General features: G+C 42.6%; 1 protein-coding gene across 1 annotated transcript in view; it reads right to left on the bottom strand.

Moving 5' to 3' along the window:
- The window catches only part of DOCK1 (dedicator of cytokinesis 1), a 347,686-nt gene that overhangs the window by 250,287 nt on the left and 78,443 nt on the right, over positions 1–18,956 (bottom strand). The window contains exons 24-25 of the mRNA XM_054174763.1: positions 6,549–6,619; positions 4,149–4,255 (exon numbers count right to left, since the gene is read on the bottom strand). Of these exons, the coding sequence (XP_054030738.1) occupies positions 4,149–4,255; positions 6,549–6,619 (178 nt within the window). The remainder of the gene's footprint in view (positions 1–4,148; positions 4,256–6,548; positions 6,620–18,956) is intronic.

The following is an 18,956-nucleotide window of genomic DNA, read 5'->3' as shown; positions in this document are numbered from 1 at the left end:
ACATCTAAATTTAACAAAGGCTGTGGCTAGGAGTTTAATTTGTTTTCAAGTGAACTGTAGTCGTTATGACAAGTTCCCAGCACAACTGGCTCTCCAGATAAGCTTTATAGAGAATTACTAGCAGCAAGCAAAGCTTTTAAGACAATGCTCTACCAACACACACACAGAGAAAATACATAGATATGAGGTCACCTAACCCCAGGGAAGAGGGCAGCACAGCACCACCACTGCTGCACTGAGCTCTGGGAGTACTCCTTGGTGCCAGGCTCCATCCTCTCCTGCGCAGCTCCAGTACAGCTGAGACGTGCTGGGGCAAAACGTGTCACAATCCCAACGTGGCAGGGGTTGGAAGGAGATCATCCAGTCCAACTGCCCTGCTAAAGCAGGGTCACACACAGCAGGTTGCCCAGGATCACAGTAGCCAGGTGGGCTTGGAATCTCTCCACAGAAGGGGACTCTACAGCCTTCTCTGAGCAGCCTGTTCTAGGGCTCCATCTTTATGTTCATGTTTTTCCTCATGCTCAGATGAAACCTCCTGGTTCCAACTTGTATCTATTGCCCTTTGTTTTGTCACTGGGCACCACTGAAAAGAGTCTGGCCACATCCTCTTGCTCCCCCTCCCTTTAGCTATTGATCAGCATTGATAAAGTCCTTTCTCAGTCTGCTCCTCTCCAGGCTAAACAGCCCCAAGGTCTTTCATCCTTTCCTCTTCCCAGAGATACTTCAGCATCTTTATGGGCTCCACTGGACTCACTCCAGTAGTTTCCTGAACGGGGGAGCCCAGAACTGGACACAATACTCCAGATGTGGCCTCACTAAGGCAAAATGGATTGGGAGGAGATCCTCCATTCATCATAATGCACCTCAGAAGATCAGCCCTCCTGGCCCCAAGTACATATTGCTGGTTCCTGGTGAACTTGTCCACCAGAATTCCCACATCCTTTTCCACAGAGCTGCTTTCCTGCAGTTCCCACATGCTCAGACTGTGCCCCACACCAAGTCAGGCAGCACAAGCAGTACACCTGCCTTGAATCTCCTTTGCAACTCAACTGAAGAACATTACTTAGACGACCTTAACAGACAGTGACAAGAAAACCCCTGCTTAGCAGCCTCCTGATAAGATCCAAAAGCCATTAAGTAGAGCTGTACTGTCAACAAAACTGGACCAAGTGAGTTCAGATTAATGACCCAGCCATTAAACCAGGCTCACTTACATTACTCAGGCGCTCAGTAACGTTGGACTACATCATTTGCTACAACTCAAACAGCCGAGTTTGAGAGTTAGGTTTGAAAAACAAACCAGCTACCTACCAGTTTCTTTTTCCTCCTCTGAAAATGAAATTGGTTCAATAAGGGAAACCAAAGGTTAAGAAGGTAAATATGCAATGTGGTCCTGTAACCTTTCCTAAGGAGGGCTTTTCATAGACATAATTACTTGGTTCCTCTGAGATATCTCAATTTCATCCTAGCCAAGACAGTCAAATATTAATCTATTACCAACTTCTGTACTAAAGACAGAGTTCACCTTCCAACCTAAAGCAGACAGAAGGAAAGATTACTGCATAGCAAGCTGAGAATGAAAGAAAGGTGCAATACTTATACATGAAAGCAAGGTGTAACATACATTAATGTTCTTGTCTCAAATAAATATGGACATTATCTCAGAGAGACTAGTGTCATTTTACCAAAGTCCCAATCAGCAACACCTGCACTCCTTTTTATTCTTACAAACCCTGCAATTCAGATTAGAAGTATCTGATGTGGCTCATAAGGGCTGAATAATGTCCGAAGGTGTCGAAAGTGAAGATGAAGCTGAACTGCATTTGGGCTTGCTGGTGCAGTGCATGGTGACATGGCTGGTAGACTCTGTTTTTCAGAACTTCATTCTTACTTCATCACCATCCATAACTGCAGGAAGGAAATTTACAGCCTGTGCTATGCCTTGTTGCTTTAGTGAGACTGTAACTGCACTGAAAACTTCTTCATGGAAAACCTCCCTCTCTCTCTTGAAAGATTCTGAGTCTTCAGGATTTCTATCTTCCCATCCTTATTTCTCATTACACCCCTTCTTCCCCTTCCCTAAGTCTCAGGTTTAAACTTGTACTTGACATGTATCATGTAGAATCACAGAATGTCAGGGGCTGGAAAGGAACTCTAGAGATCATCAAGTCCAACCCTCCTGCCAAAGCAGGGTCACCTAGGGCAGGCCACACAAGAATACATCCAAATGGGTCTTGAAATTCCTCAGAGCAGGAGACTCCACAACCTCTCTGAGTAGCCTGTAGTAGTGCTCTGCCACCCTCACTATAAAGAAGTTTCTCCTCATGTTGAGATGGAACTTCTTGCGTTCTAGGTTGTACCCACTGTCCCTTTTCTTATTACTGGGCACCACCAAAAAGAGGCTAGCAGCTTCATCTCAACACCCACCCCTCAGATATTCATAGGCATTAATAAGGTCCCCTCTCAGCCTCCTCAACACTAAACAGTCCCAGGTGTCTGTCTGTCTTCATAGGAGAGTGCAGTAATCATCCTCATAGCCTCTGTTAGACTCTCTCCAGCAGATTCCTGTCTCTTGAATCGGGAAGCCCAAAACATGATACAGTATTCCAGATGTGGTCTCACCAGGGCAGAATAGAGGGAGAGGAGAACCTCCCTAGACCTGCCAAACACACTTTTCTTAATACACCCTGGGATGCCATTGGCCCTCTTGGCCACAAGGGCACATTGCTGTCCCATAGATAATTGACTGTCCACTAGGACTCCAAAGACTTCCTTGGAGCTGCTTTGCAGCAGGACAAACCTTCATCTGTACTGGTGCCTGGTGCTATTCCTCCCCAGACGAGGGAAACTTGTCCTTACTGAACTTCATGAGAGCAAACAGTTTTACAGGCACTTGTTACATACCAAGACCAAGAGAAAAACCTTACTGCAAATTCAGCCTATCAGTGTGCCACCAAAACAAAGCTTGTTCTTTGAATGTCATTCTTCACCACTACTTCTGCAAAACTAGAAAGAAGACTTCAAGTGGAAAGAAGTAAAAAGAGGAGCAGTAGGTAATTCCACAGTTGTCAATACCAGGCCTATGCAATAGCCCACCAGGCACAAACACACAGATTTGTGACATCAAGGAGCATAACAGATTGCAGCATAAATTATCTTAGCTTTCTACTCGTTTGCCAACTGGAAGAAACAACTTACACCAGATGAGGTAATGTCTTATCTGGTTCTAGTCAGACCTGCCAGCACAAAGCCAACCCACCAGGAGTATTTTTTAAATTGGAACTTTGCACCTTGCATCACATGGTCCTGACATTTTTGACCTGACACAAGAATTCTCACAAATTTCCTTTATTATTGAACCATTGCCTATTTGCTCCCTCATTAACTTCTCCTTACAGCACATAAACAGTTAGCTTAGGTTAGTTTAACCTGTGATCATCTGGAAAAAGAATAAAATGTTCCTCCTCAAATGAAGAAATCTCTAAGACAAGTGCTTGAACTCACCTTTCACTGCCTCAATAATGTAAAAAGAGAAAATAAAGCAGGGATGAAAAGCACACTCTAAAAGGTTTATGTGGTGTTTTCCTTCAGCTAGGAATAGCTTAAAGTAGGAAAGTGATGCTTTGGAAAGAAAGGACATCAAAACCTTCTATTTTTTTCCACAGAACTTCACTGCACACTACATCTGAAATAATAGTTTCTGATAAAAACATATCATAGTTAAAGTTATAACACAGGCCAGAAACATGGGATGCTTAGTGCCCTTTTAAATTCAAAATTACAAGTTTGAGTTCACTTCTGTCTGATCTATAACCCCTAGGTGTCAATTAGCATTTCCTTCTAAGAGGAACAATCTTAATTAAGCAGCAAGGACAAACCTTGCACTAGCAGAGATCTTTACAGTGAAGGTGGGGAAACACTGGAAGAGATTGCCCAGGGAAGCTGTGGATGCCCCCTCCCTGGAGGTGTTTGAGGCCAGGCTGAATGAGACCTTTAGCAGCCTGGTTTAGTGGAGAATGTCCCTGCCCATGGCACGGGAGTTGAAAGTAGGTCATCTTTAAGGTCCCTTCCAACCCAAAACCTTCTGTAATTCTGTGATCTGGAGACGGCAAATGTGACAATATAGTGCTTGCAAAGATCCTGCTTACCATGCTGTGTGAAGAGGTCACTGTGAACTATCTCTATCAAGCAGTACAGCTTCTGGATAGTGAGCCGGCTCATAGGGACATTCAGGATGAACTCAGTGAAGAGTTTGCTATGCACAAAGGAGGAAATAAAAGCACATTAATCTCTCTCCAAAACATGCAGAAACCATCCAATAACACTACACAAGATAAACAACTCCACACTATTGGAAAAGATTACTTTTTTGGATGACAAAAAAAAAAAGAATTAAACAGAAATTTCAGGGAAATCTGAATTGTCTTTAATACATCTGCCTACTTTTCTTTTGCCTTTTTTTTTAATCTCAGTTTTTACACTCTTTCCCCACGTTTCACCTATGCTTTGTCTGTGCAGTTACCTCTTTACTTCAATCATCATAGAATCAATAAGGTTGGAAAAGACCTCAGAGATCATCCAGTCCAACCTATCACCCAACACCTCATGACTAACTAAACCATGGCTTCAAGTGCCACATCCAATCCTCCTTTGAACACCTCCAGGGAGGGTGACTCCACCACCTCCCTAGGCAGCACATTCCAATGGCCAGTGGTATCCTGGCCTGCATCAGGAACAGTGTGGCCAGCAGGAGCAGGGAGGTCATTCTCCCCCTGTACGCTGCACTGGTTAGGCCACACCTTGAGTACTGTGTCCAGTTTAGGAAAGATGTTGACTTGCTGGAGCGTGTCCAGAGAAGGGCAATGAAGTTGGTGAGGGGCGTGGAACACAAGCCCTATGAGGAGAGGCTGAGGGAGCTGGGGCTGCTTAGCCTGGAGAAGAGGAGACTCAGGGGTGACCTTATTGCTCTCTCCAACTACCTGAAGGGAGGTTGTAGACAGGCAGATGTTGGTCTCTTCTCCCAGGCAGCCAGTACCAGAACAAGAGGACACAGTCTCAGGCTGCACCAGGGGAGGTTTAGGCTGGATGTTAGGAAGAAGTTCTATACAGAGAGAGTGATTGCCCATTGGAATGGGCTGCCTGGGGAGGTGGTGGAGTCGCCATCACTCGAGGTGTTCAGGAGGAGACTGGATGGGGTGCTTGGTGCCATGGCTTAGTTGTTTAGGTGGGTTGGATTGGTTGATAGGTTGGACGCAGTGATCCTGAAGGTCTCTTCCAACCTGGTCTATTCTATTCAAGGAATAATCCATGATCACATAAGTCTAAACTTAAAAAAAGTGGTAATTCTCTTTTAATTCAGCTTTCACTAACAAAAGAAAAACACTCCCAAGACCTGAAGCACAAACATTTTAGAATTAAGGTACCATAACATATCAGTTCAGGTCCCACATAAGATTTCTTTAAAAGACTTTTTAAAATCATTTTCATCACTTCCTAAAAATCTTGTGGGTTTTTTGGCTTTCCTATATAAGCTTTAGCTTCTAAGTATTAGTCAACCTCATTTTGTGGCAGAAAAGCTGTTTGGGGTAAACCAGGCCAATTATGGGCATGTTTCATTTGAGGCATTTTCCCCAGTACTTTTGCTCTTTTAGCATGTTAAATTTATGACTTAAGACAGAAACTCTACAAAGATATATTGCCTAGGCCCATAGGAACATAGGTGGATGTGTAAAAAAAAACACAACACCAACAACAAAACCAAAACCTTACAGTATAGCATCATACAATCATTTTGGTTGAAAAAAGCCTTTGAGATCTTTAAGACCAAACATCAACTCAGCACTGCCAAACCACTAGAAGAGTAGACTAAGATTACACTTACCCATTTCATTTCTGCTTGCCCTTCCCCCCCCTCCCCCCCATTTTGACAGAGCAGAACATAGAATTGGAAACAGACAATATACTAAAGGGTTTGTGCAACCCAATTAGGGGTTTTATTTACATTTAAACACCTTGTATTAGCACTGAGAAAGAAATTGATTGTTTTCTCCTTAAAAGTTCTCCTGAAATACCGGTCTTGATTTCTCTGGGGTTTTTTGTTCTAAAATATCTTCCTATCGCTCTGTTTGCTGCCAACATTCCTGTGTTATGAGCTACTGAAGCATCCAATCCAACAACAGGGTTCACTGAACAAAATCAGAAATAATATTTACACTAAATTTAGTCTTTAAAGAGTGAAGTATCAAAGGTGATAGCTTAAGAGTTGCCTGACTGAAAATGCCTGCTCTCTCGTTACACACTTGTACTCAACAAGCCTGCAAAAGTTTGTCAAGACACCTACCAAACCTCAATGGCATACATGGTATTTACACAACAGGACATTTGTGTAGCCTTAAAAATATTTGCAAGGAGAAGAATAGTAATAAAACCAGCGGTAAAACAAGTCAAGTGATCATATTGCATTACCTCTGCATCTGTATTTTTTAATGTGTGTATGTGTATACATATAGATCAAGGTGACACTACACATTTCATTAACTCTTACTCACCTCAGTTCCTTTGGATCAAATACTAATTTCACATCATTGACAATAGCTGGCAAGTATTTAAGTGCTGCCCCCTAAAAAGATAAAAACAACAAATAAGCAAGAGTTAAATTCATGTCTGTGGAGGTGCAAATACTGTAAGAAAAGAGAATCACGTGAGTAACTGTTCCCTGTGACATCAGCTCTTAGTATGTTCTTTTGGGAGCAAATTACCTGAACTGAAACTCAGTAAGAAGGAAAATTTTATAGATTTGACAGAAGAAAAATGCATGAAACAGTAGTAAGCTGGGAACACTGACAACTCACACTGTAATTAGAGACTTATAAGCTCCTTCCAACACACTGTAGAAACTCTAGTGTATTGGTACACAACAAACAATTATGTTCCTCTAATCACTTTATCCCCATCTTCTGCAGAGCTGGAGAAGCACCTTCTCCTCATCCTCTTCACAAAATCATAGAAGCAACTGGGTTGTAAAAGACCATTAAGGGAAGAGTCCAACCATTATCTAACTTTGCCACATCCTGTGTTACACCATCAGCCATGCTAGAGTGGTTTGAAATTAACTTTCCCTCTACTACTCAATAGAGTCCAGTGCAGAGCTGCAAAGATGCTGAAGGGAGTGGAACATCTCTCTTATGAGTAAAAGCTGAAGGAGCTGGGTCTCTTTAGTTTGGAGAAGACTGAGGTACGACCTCATTCATGTTTATAAATATTAATGTGGTTGTTCCTGTGATGGCAGGATGGAGTCAGGCTCTTCTCAGTGATGCCTCATAGGCTTTACACTTTTATGAAGTCTGTGATCTGACCAATGATTATACTGCACAACACCACAACCAGAGAACTGAAGAGAGAAAAATTCTACTTAGTGGTAATCAATGGTAAGAAGAGCCACAGGGAAAGAGACTTAAGGAACACTGCCTCACAGCTACAGATAAAACCCTTCTCAAACTACACTGTTTTTGAAGCAGCCCTAATAATTTTAAATCAAATTCCACCATTCTTGAATGCAGGAGATCACTTGTTTGAATACAGTCACAAAGAAAGAGGCTGTAGTGAGGAGAAGATCAGTTTCTTCTCCCTTCTTTCTATCAAGTGAAAGAACAAGAGGAAATGGCCTGAAATTCTAACAATAAGAGATTTAGGATGGATATTTGGGGAAATTTCTTCACTGAAAGAGTGAAACAAGCTGCCCAGGAACAATTTCCTTCACTGAAAGAGTGGTCAGACAGTGGAACAGGCTGTCCAGGAAGGCAATGGAGTCATCAACCCAGGAGGTGTTTAAAAAACACAGACATGGCACTTGGGGATATGGTTTAATAGCCATTGTGGTGCTGAATTGACAGTTGGTCTTAGAGGTGTTTTCCAACTGAAACAATTCTGTAGTTATATGGATAACACCAAGTAGCCAGTGAGAGAAGTTTGTCAGTGCCTGCTGACCACTTTTAGAAGTGCAAAAACCCCAGCATGAAGTTAGCCAAGAATTCCAGCCTACCCATTTTCAGTCATAGTCCATTTAAAACCATCGAGCTTGATCAAACATTTCCACGTATGCTTAAAGGACTACTTAAACGCTCAGAAATCAAGCTCATAACTGTAATTATGCAAATAGACCCATTATGCACATGCTTAAGCATTTTGATGGATGAGGACTCTAATGACCAGTTATAAACCGCAGCCATTGCTGTGTTTTTATTTGCTTATCATTCAAATGCATGCAGCAATAAATGTTTAGCAACATGTGCTAAAAAAGGAGCTTGCATTTTATATCATGAATTAAAATTCACCACTGTGCCGGCAAAAATCATTAAAATTAACACTTTAAACGAAGTACTATCAGGTAAAACTATTTACAGCATCCACTTAAAGCCTGTAGTTACAACGGACAGAACTGTCGGAGTGAGCCCAGAGGAGGACCACAAAGATGATCCAAGGGCTGGAGCACCATCAGCTGCAAGAGCTGGGGGTTTTCAGTCTGGAGAAGACAAAACTCTGGGAGGGATCTTGTAGCCTGACTTCCAGTACCTGATAGCTGCCTTGCAGTACCTGAAGGGAACCTGCAGGAAGGCTGGAGGTGGACTTTTCCTAACAGTCTCTAGCAATAGGAGAAGGGGGATGGTTGGATAAGGCCTTGTGCAACCAACTTGACTTGAAAGGCATCCTTAACTCATGGCAGGATGACCTCTGAGGTCCCTTCCAATCTAAGCCATTCTATGATTTAATTATCAGCAACTTGGATTCCACTTTATGGACAAACCAATTAAAGTTTAGTATTATTAAATTTTAAGAAGTTGGTAGAAGTCTGTTTCCTATCTCAGACTCAACTATACGACAGAGTATGCGCACAAAAGTAGGGCTCTGCAGCCCTGTGATTAAATCTGGATCTGTGTAACTCAAGCATCTACTACAATAACTTTTTGTGGATATCAACTTGTAAAAGAGCAGCTCTCACTGGAGATTTTACTCTGTTAGAAACTGCAGCTGAAGGGTCTTTTGTTAGCAGCAGCACAAATGCAATGACGGTTATTCCCAGGATACTAGAGTACGTAACTGAGGAATATTAAATTCAGCAGATATATGAAAGCCTAAGACATTTTTGTTAGCATCAGGAAAAAAAAAAAACCACAAACAAACAATCTGTTTTCATTTCTTCCAATAGGAAAAAAAAAACCAAACCCAAAACCAAATTACTTTCCACTCTTGAGCATCACTGGACAAAGCCTCATATTCCTCATTTCTGCCTCATTTGAGGCAACTACCTCAAAATCTTAATTTCAATTAACAGTGATGCCTAAGACACTTGAAAATGCAAAACAATATTAAATAAAGTGCAGCAATGAGGAATCTGAATTCTTTCATTTCTAATCAAACAGGTTTTTGCAGTAACTGCCATGTGATCCTATTAGATACACACACAAAGCTGGAATTTCCAGGCTTACACATTTAGTCAGGCACACACAGTTTCAAGCTGGGCTGCAAAAACACCACCAACAACAAAAATAAAGTAAGATTTTCCTGCCCAAAGGGGTTTCTCCACAGAAAACAAGTGACAAATTATTACTACCCTTATCAAGTTACAGAATCATTCATTTTAAGTGAAACAAAGCACACAAAGAAACAAGCAAGAGGGGAAGAACAAAAAGGAGAGAAACTAAAAACAAGACAATGCATCATATGAATAACAGAGATGAATAATGGCTCTGGAATCCTCAACACAAGGAGGACATAGAACTGTCAGAGCAAGTTCAGAGAAGCCATGAAGATGATCAGAGAGCTGGAGCATCTCTCCTATGAATACGGACAGAAAGTTGGGGGTTCCTGATACTAGAAAAGGGCCCAGGAAGATCTTTTACAAGCCTTTCAGTATTTGAAAGATCAGGAGAGCTAGAGAGACACTTTATACAAAAGCATATACATAGAATACAAAAGCATGTACATAGAATACATACATAGAATAAACCAGGTTGGAAGAGACCTTCAAGATCATCGCATCCAACCCATCAACCAATCCAACACCACCTAAACAACTAGCCCATGGCACCAAGCACCCCATCAAGTCTTCTCCTGAAAACCTCTAGTGACGGCGACTCCACCACCTCCCCAGGCAGCCCATTCCAATGGGCAATCACTCTTTCTGTATAGAACTTTTTCCTAACATCCAACCTATATGTAGAGACAGCTTCAAACTGGAAGAAGCTAAATTTAGATTAAACATTAGAAAGACACTCTTCACCATGAAGATGGTGAGATACTGGAACAGGCTGGGGAGACTCCAAGCCTGGAATTTTGTTCCAAGCCAGGTTGGATGGGGCCCTGAGCAACCCAATCAGAAGGAGGTGTCCCCACCCAAGGCAGGGGAGGTTGTAAGTAGTTGATCTAAGGTTTCCTCCAGCCCAAATCATTCTGCAATTCTACAACCTTTTCCCTGTTACTGAGTTAAACTCCCTTGTACCTTCAGGATATTATTGGAAATTTAACTGACAACCTGTATATTTGTTTACCTAGGGATATGATCTACATGCAAGTCACAGATCAGTATGATGTCAACATGTGCACAGCAGCCTGTAAACTAACTCCAAGTACCTTTCCATGCTATGTCCCATCCCTTCTCCCTCTTCCTACCACATCAAGCACACAGCTGTTTACTTCCAGAAACACATATTCATTTATCCCTTCTGAATATTCTGTTCTATTTATACATGAAAAATACTACACCACAGCCAAGGCACAGAGATATGACAAAAGCCATTAATTGACACTCAAGACATGAACCAGCTGCCAATACAACCCTCTGAACTGCAGAGTCAATGACTGTAGAGCTGCACAGATACCCTTCTAAACTCTGAAAAAGGCAATTAAGTATGCCAAGAAATAAAACTCATTAAGTGAAAATAATAAGGTCCAGAAAAGTCAAAGCTCTTGCCTTAAATAGAATGAAATCAGCAATAGCTGATGGTCACAGTTCTCTGCACAGCCAATACAGAGGACAAAATTCCTAGGGTTGATGGTGCCACAGAATAATTGCCACTTACTCCTTAAATCGTCAGAAGCACCTGTCTAGAGCAGCCATCCTTTGCAACCTGTAAGATCAATTCATTGATGTGCCTATAATGATTTAACAGCTAATTGTATTTTCCTATGCTTCTTCAGAGCCAACAGGTGAATACAGCTGCGTTTTAACTCATGTTGAAGAAACAAAGTCAGTGATGGCTTGTACCAGAAGGTAAGCTGGGGTGGGGGGAGAAAAATCTTCAGACATCATAAGGCAGCCAGAACAAGCAAGACCAAATATAGTAGAAGTGTTATTTCTAGTGGCCATTCCTCTGAACATCAATGAAGGGTCCACTGCTGGACCCACGTTCCCATGGCACTTTCTTGCCTGTCATTTCCAGACAGGAATGGGTAAAGAATGGGATCTACCAAGAGTAAAACTAGTATGTTCCTCAAATTTAAAGGTTCAAGGAGTTTCTACAGCTAAAAAAATTTAGCTTAAGCCAGACATTTGGAAAGCACTGCCAGCAGTCTCTTCATTCTGAAAATGATTTTCTGCAATTTTTCTGGGGGAAAACAAAACCCTCAACCCCCCCCAAAAAAATTTTGCTCAAGCATTTTGAGACTTGCATATGTAGTCTGTGTAAAAGAGTAAGCTTTGTTTATTTTTTTTTGGAACAACAAAGAAGATCTCCAAACCCACCGATCACAATAGATAATGGGTTCAGTTTTGGGCCCCTCACTGCAAGATGGAAATTGGGGTACTGGAGCAGGTCCAGAGAAGAGCAATGAAGATTGTGAACAGTCTGGAAAACAAGTTTTATGAGGAGCAGCTGAGGGAATGAGGTTGTAGTGAGAGGGGAGTCAGTTTCCTTTCTCAAATAGCAAGTGATAGGACAAGAGGAAACGGCCTTGAGTTGTGCAGGGAGCAATTTAGGTTGCATATTATGAAGAAATTCTTCCCCAGAAGGGCTGTCAAACCCTGGAACAGGCTGCCCAGGGCAGTGGAGGAGTCGCCATCCCTGAAGGGATTTAAAAACCATGTAGATGTGCTGCTGAGGGCCATGGTTTAGTGGTGATCTGGCAGTGCTACGTTACTAATTGTGGACTCAGTGACTTCAGAGGTCTTCTCCTACCACAACAGTTCTACAATTTCATAAATAGCAAGTCAGGAATAACATCAGTAGACAGCAGTACACATAGCTGTGTGGTGCAGCAGACACACTGGAGGGAGGGCCATCCAGAGGGACCTTGACAGGCTGGAGAGGTGGGCACAAGCCAACCTCATGAAGTTCAACAAGACGAAATGCAAGGTCCTGCATTTGGGTCAGGGCGATCCCAGGCACCAATACAGGCTGGGCAGTGACTGGCTTGAGAGCAGCCCTAAAGAAAAAGACCTGGGGGTGCTGGGGGATGAGAAGCTCAACATGAGCCAGCAGTGTGCACGTGCAGCCCAGAAAGCCAATCACATCCTGGGCTGCATCAAGAGAAGCATAGCCAGCAGGTCAAGGGAGGTGATTCTCCCCCTCTACTCCACTCTGGTGAGACCCCACCTGGAGTACTGTGTCCAGTTCTAGAGCCCCTATTACAAGAAGGAGCTGGAGGTGCTGGAAGGTGTCCACAGAAGGGCCACGAGGATGATTAGAGGGCTGGAGCACCTATCCTATGAAGACAGACTGAAGGAGGTGGGGCTATTCTGTCTGGAGAAGAGAAGGCTCTGAGAAGACCTTATTGTGGCCTTCCAGTATCTTAAGGAGACCTACAAGAAAGCTGGGGAGGGACTTTTTAGGGTGTCAGGGAGTGATAGGACTAGGGGGAATGGAAATAAAATAGAAATGGGTAGATTCAGATTGGATATTAGGAAAAAGTTCTTCACCATGAGGGTGGTAAGATGCTGGAACAGGCTGCCCAGGGAAGTGGTGGAGGCCCCATCCCTGGTGGTTTTTAAGGCTAGGCTGGATGTGGCTCTGGGCAATCTGATCTAGTGTGAGGTGTCCCTGCCCATGGCAGGGGGGTTGGAACTAGATGATCCTTGAGGTCCCTTCCAACCCTAGCAATTCTATGATTCTATATTCAGAAGCACGTTTAAGAAGCATTTAAGTACAAATACAGCATATTTCATATGCCATTTGGGGAAGTATCTTAAATATGTTCTCTCAAGGCCAGAAAGTCATGCTGCACTGCTTGTAACCATCTCCAATACTTCATCACATCTGGTAGCTGTTAGTACATCTGAAGGCTTGGAGAAGAAAAGTTACACTCACTTAACACAAAAATTTTGTTTTCCCACACTTGAGGTAATCCCTTCATATCTTAACACAAAACTACACTAAACAAGAACTAGAACTGTGGCACTGTATTGCACTAAAGCATCCTTTTGCCTCTCAGTAGAGGACAAACTGTCTGCACAAACAGTTCTTGGCCATTTGAAAGCACAGAATAAGGCAGGACAGCCTTGCTAAGGAGCTTAAAGTCACTTCTGGTATAATTTTGGATAGCAAACAATGGAAGTTTTATTATTTCACTACATAGTTGATAATATTGAGCAATCTCTTTGTTAATACAAACCAGAAATTACTACTGTGAAAATAACACTGGTCACTGGGAAATGAAAACAAAGCAGCACAGGGCAGAGCAAAGCCATCCTGAAACAAAAGTAGTCTAATTTTTATCCCATTCCTGGGTTTATGCTAACGAGGAATGTCAAGTTTCTCTGCAGCAGCTGTTTAAGAGAGCAGCAATACTAATTTAAGGTTGTCATTAAATTGACTAAGCAACGTTTCATACTAAATGTATTCTGAAGAGTATACTACAGATTGTCTGGGATTCAAGTTCTTTTGTACTCACTAAAAGCAAAAAGTACTTAAATATGTCATTTTCTGAAGTCACTCATTTCAGACAACACACCTAGACTCAAAAGTAGTGTATTCCTATGAATTATTTTCTTTGACAAAGCAATATATTACTTTTATCTGACTCAATCTGCACACGATGTCAGCGATTAAGTTTTCATCGTGCGTCACTCAACATAAAGCACACACCTTCTACACTAGTACTGTCCTGGATGGGGTTCTATTAAACACATCAACCCAAGCAAATTACATCCAGTCAGCAGCTGGATGAAACCACTTCCAGGAACACCTCCACACTGTTTTTTAACTGACCCAGTTCACAGCAGTCTTTTGTTCCAAATCACAACTAAAACAGCGCCTCTGGCACAAAATTGAGTGCAAAATAGCACAAAGCATGATCACAACTAAACTGGGTCTCCTAGAGATTATTGTGTCTGTTGGCAGTTTAACTACACATCTGAGGCCACATCTGCAGTATTGGGTCCAAATCTGGGCTTCGCAGTTCAAGAGGGACAGGGAATTACAAGGAAGAGTAGGCTACAAGTATGAGGGAACTTAGACCATCTCTGTGAGGGGGAAAGGCTGAGAGACTTTAGGGGCATTTAGCCTGGAGAAGAGAAGACTGAAAAGTGATCTTAATGCTGATCAACAGCTAAAAGGTAGGGGGCAAAAAGATGGGGCCAGACTCTCTTCTATGGTGCCCAATGACAAGACAACTGGCAATGGGAACAAACCAGAACACAAGAGGTTCCATTTGAACACGAGTGAAAACTTTTTCACTGTGAGGGTGCCAGAGCCCTGGAGCAGGCTGCCCAGAGAGGCTGTGAAGTCTCCTTCTCTGGAGAGATTCCAAACCTGCCTGGACATGGTGATTCTGGGGAACCAGCTGTGGGTGACCCTGCTTTAGCAGTGAGGTTGCACTAGATGATCTCCAGAAGTCCCTCCTAACCCCCACCACGCAAGGATGCTATGATTTTCCCACACAGCATAGAATAGAATAAACCAGGTTGGAAGAGACCTTCAAGATCATCATGTCCAACCTATCATCCAACACCACCTAATCAACTAAACCATGCAACCAAGCATCCTGTCAAGCCTCGCCCTGAACACCCCCAGCGACAGCGACCCCACCACCTCCTCGGGCAGCCCATTCCAATGGGCAATCACTCTCTCTGTGTAAAACTTCCTCCTAACCTCCAGCCTAAACCTCCCCTGACACAGCCTGAGACTGCGCCCTCTTGTTCTGGTACTGGTTGCCTGGGAGAAGAGACCAACCTCCGCCTCACTACAACCCCCCTTCAGGTAGTTGTAGAGAGCAGTAAGGTCACCCCTGAGTCTCCTCCTCTCCAAGACTCCAAGAGCCACAGAAATCCCAGCCCACAGTTGAATTTTATTAGTCAACTAATTCTAAATGATGGTTATTAAGTATTTAACCTGTTGAAAAAGCCCTGCAGTGTCTTTTGTTTTCTTCCCAGGTACCTCAGCAGCTTGTAATGTAGCTCCCTGTCGTCATTTAAATACTTTTCTGCGGCTTTGGCAATAAATTCTTTAATATTGGAGTAGGACAAATTATGGTATGGCTACTGAGAAATACGCATCATGTGTTACAAGTGACAAGGATTATTAAAAAACCACAGACACAAGAGAATTTGCATTAGTGAACTGTTATCTTCCAGCCCGGCTCTCTGCGGTCACATTACAGGATAATTTCCTACACACGCCTACTTTATCAAGATCATTTAAAGCACAGAGAACAAGCTCTGCTACCAGCCTTGTCTCTTCCCAGTCATCCTGAACGGCGGCACAAAGTCACGCAGAGCGGCAAGCGCGAGAGCAAACTGCAAGAACCCTGCTGAGAAGAGTTCAGCTCCCTCACACAAACACAGCCCAAATCAGACAGTCCTCATCAATTCCATGCAGCTGCTCAACTGCCCTTGTTTCAAAGAGATGCAGGAATAAATTACCAGGGAACATTTGCATTTTTATCTAAACTTGAAACATCACTCTAGGCTTCAGCTGAGCTCATGCTTCAACAGGAGAAAGGGAGGAGAAAAAAAAATGGTTAAGGAAATAATTATCATGCACCAATTAGCAGAAAATAAGAAGAAAAGCAGGGAAGCTGACTGCACTTGCAACCATTAAAAATACATGCACACAGCGAATGCTGCACACCCCATTTCATCAAGTCATCCTCAAATTCAAACTCATAATTGAAAAACAAAGTTTAAGCTCTCTAGCTCTCAAACTAATATTACAGCTCACCACTCTGCAAGAAAGATCTGTTAGTAAGAGGGTGGCCAAAACATTTATCAGCTCAAATCACTGTTTGAATTTCCCTCTCCAGTTTGGACACCTTAAAAATATCAAGTGTAAAAGGTGGGCTCTGACTGTCTCTGCTGCAGTTAACACTGATTCACACACACACACACACACACCCTCCCACATAACCCTATTTAACTGAAACAGAAGAACAAACTCTGTTATTTTGAGCACTAATTTATACTATATCAGCTACTCCATTTCAAACCTATGGAAATGACTATTGCTGCCCTTTACTGCTTAAGATTTCATTCATTTATTCATGGAGTTCATTCATTCTTGCAGCTTAATGTATTGATTGCATCATCCGAGTCCACCAACAGGTATAAATCCTCAAATGGTATTGCAAGAATATGTGGACTTTTACCTATTAATTGTAAAAATATGTAGCTGAAGCACTAGAACTCAAACCTAAAACAACCTTTTAATGGTTCTAAATTATTATTTTGCAATACCAAAAGCACACAAAAAGAAATAGGTCTTACACTGAAAAGACACCACCTTTTTCCATAGATATACAGTCAGGCACAGAAATACACATCCTAAGGATGAGGTAACCAGGTCTTCAGCTACCAAGTGACCATCAGTTGCACCAGCACAGCAGGCAACAAGCCAAAGCCAGCACTGGGGCTACCTCCAGAGCCTCCCCTCCTCAAACCAAGACCACACAGAGAACCGACAGAGACATGCTTTTCGCTAAACTCCAGGTTAAGACAAGGCTTCCTGGAAAAACCTGTGTCCTTCCCAGCTATGAGACTGTGACTCAAAGCCTCTTCAGTAAGGCAAAGCTTGGTTTAGGCGCAGCAGAGGACTTGGTAGATGGGGTTTTTGTTAGCTTGGGGATTTTTTTTCCTCTTTCCTTTCAAGAGCTGAGAACAATTGAATCAATGCTGCATACAATTGTAAATCCTGCAAGTAAGGTAAAGTGCCATTTTTAACACGTCCTCCACAGAAAATACTCTTCATTCTGTTTCCTTAAAGGCTGGAACTGAATCAGGTTTGCAAAGCAGACACACACACAAATTCTCCCTTATCCTAAGAAATTATGAATACCCATAACACTGAAAGAGGTACAAATTCAGCTTCTTCGTGCTCTACCACTTTGGATCCTTGTACATTTCAGTTTTCTTTTGAGGAAACTTCTTTTTGCAGATGTACCCAAAACCTTAAAAAACACCTAAAAAACCACAGGGCAATTTAAATGCAAAATATTAAGTAACTGAAGACCTGAACCAGAGTCAGAAACAGATCATCAGCTTCCCCAAGGACATAAATATTTGACTAGATAAAGAGTAATTGTTGCAAAGAACATAAGGCTGCAGTCATTCATTTTCCCCTGCACAGTCAGCTTGAAGGCAGCCTTCAAGAAAAGCAAAAAAAAAAGTATTGAGCAGAACCAGCCCAAAGAGGAAAGTTGTGAACATTTCAGAACAACTCTGCAGTGGCAGTTCTGCTTCACGTTGATACGCTATCAAGACAAATTTTTCAAGGAGGAATAGAAATATTCAAATGTGTGAATTAAGGATCTGTCTCTGTGAAGCACCTTAATTTCCAGTGTCGGTCTTCTCTACTTCTTATCTGCCCAAACAGAATTATTTTGTATACACTTATTTAGTTTCCCCAGTACACACTAAAAACAGGGTTTTTTAAAAGTCTGAAATACATCAGAAAGTTTAGAAGGCCAGAGAAGACCAGATCTAGCTGTAGCGGTTAACTGCACAACTTGGCAACTCATCTGCTTATCCTTCATCAGTTTTGTAGAGAACTTCAGAGTATTCAACAGCTAAAGAAACACTGTGTAGCCCTGCATGGTCTCCCAAAGGAGATGCCATCGATGGTGGCTGTAGTCCACTCCCAGCAATCTTCAAAGGCTGCATTTCCATCCATCCTTTCAGAACTTCCAAGGACCTCTGGTCTGTACGCGCACACAGCCTCTCTCGGGGCCTGCTGACATTGCCTGCCTCCACAGCCCCTACTGACAGCAAACCTCAGAAATGAAAGTGTTCTCTTGTAGTGGTTTCAAATTTCTCTCTTACTGATGTCAGTTTACACCTTACTTGTTGTACTGTGGGATTTGGTGCAGTAGAGTTTTACAGACTGTTCACCCACCAGGAAGGTGCACCATTCCCAGTCTTGGTCCTCCAAACCTCTGTAACTCTTGTCTGAGGTACAGAGACCAGACCAGCACCTGGCATGTAAGATTTGGATGTACCAAGACTAACAAAGTGACAGCCCTGCCTTGTTCTCATTAACCCTCTGGCTGATATCCAACACCTCCTTGTTTCTTCACCAGCTGCTGCTCATGGAATGGATGACCCCAAAGATCTGTCAGTTATGAACCCAGGGTAACTTCCTCATGCTGCAGCTCTTCAAGTACAGCATCATATAGTTATTAATTTACTCTTGCTGAGATCATAGAATCAGACTGGTTTGGGCTGGAAGGAAACTTTCGAGGTCATCTAGCCTAATCCCCCTGCAGTCAACAGGGACATTTGCAACTAGAGCAGGATGCTATGAGTCCCAAACAACCTGCTCTAGAATGTTGCTAGGGTTGGGGCACCTACCACTTCCTCTGGGCAATCTGGGCCAGTGTCTCACCACTGTCATTGCAAAAAAAAGAAACAAAAGTACTTCTTCCTCTCTCCAGTCTAAGTCTCCCTCTTTTCGTTTAAATCCATCATCCCTTATCCTGTCACAAGAGGTCCTTCTAAAAAGTCTGTCCCCATCTTTCTTACAGACTCCTCTAAG

The sequence above is a fragment of the Dryobates pubescens genome, chromosome 30 (assembly GCF_014839835.1).
Source record: "Dryobates pubescens isolate bDryPub1 chromosome 30, bDryPub1.pri, whole genome shotgun sequence".
Lineage (NCBI taxonomy): Eukaryota > Metazoa > Chordata > Aves > Piciformes > Picidae > Dryobates > Dryobates pubescens.
This window is presented reverse-complemented; position numbering and strand designations above follow the sequence as displayed.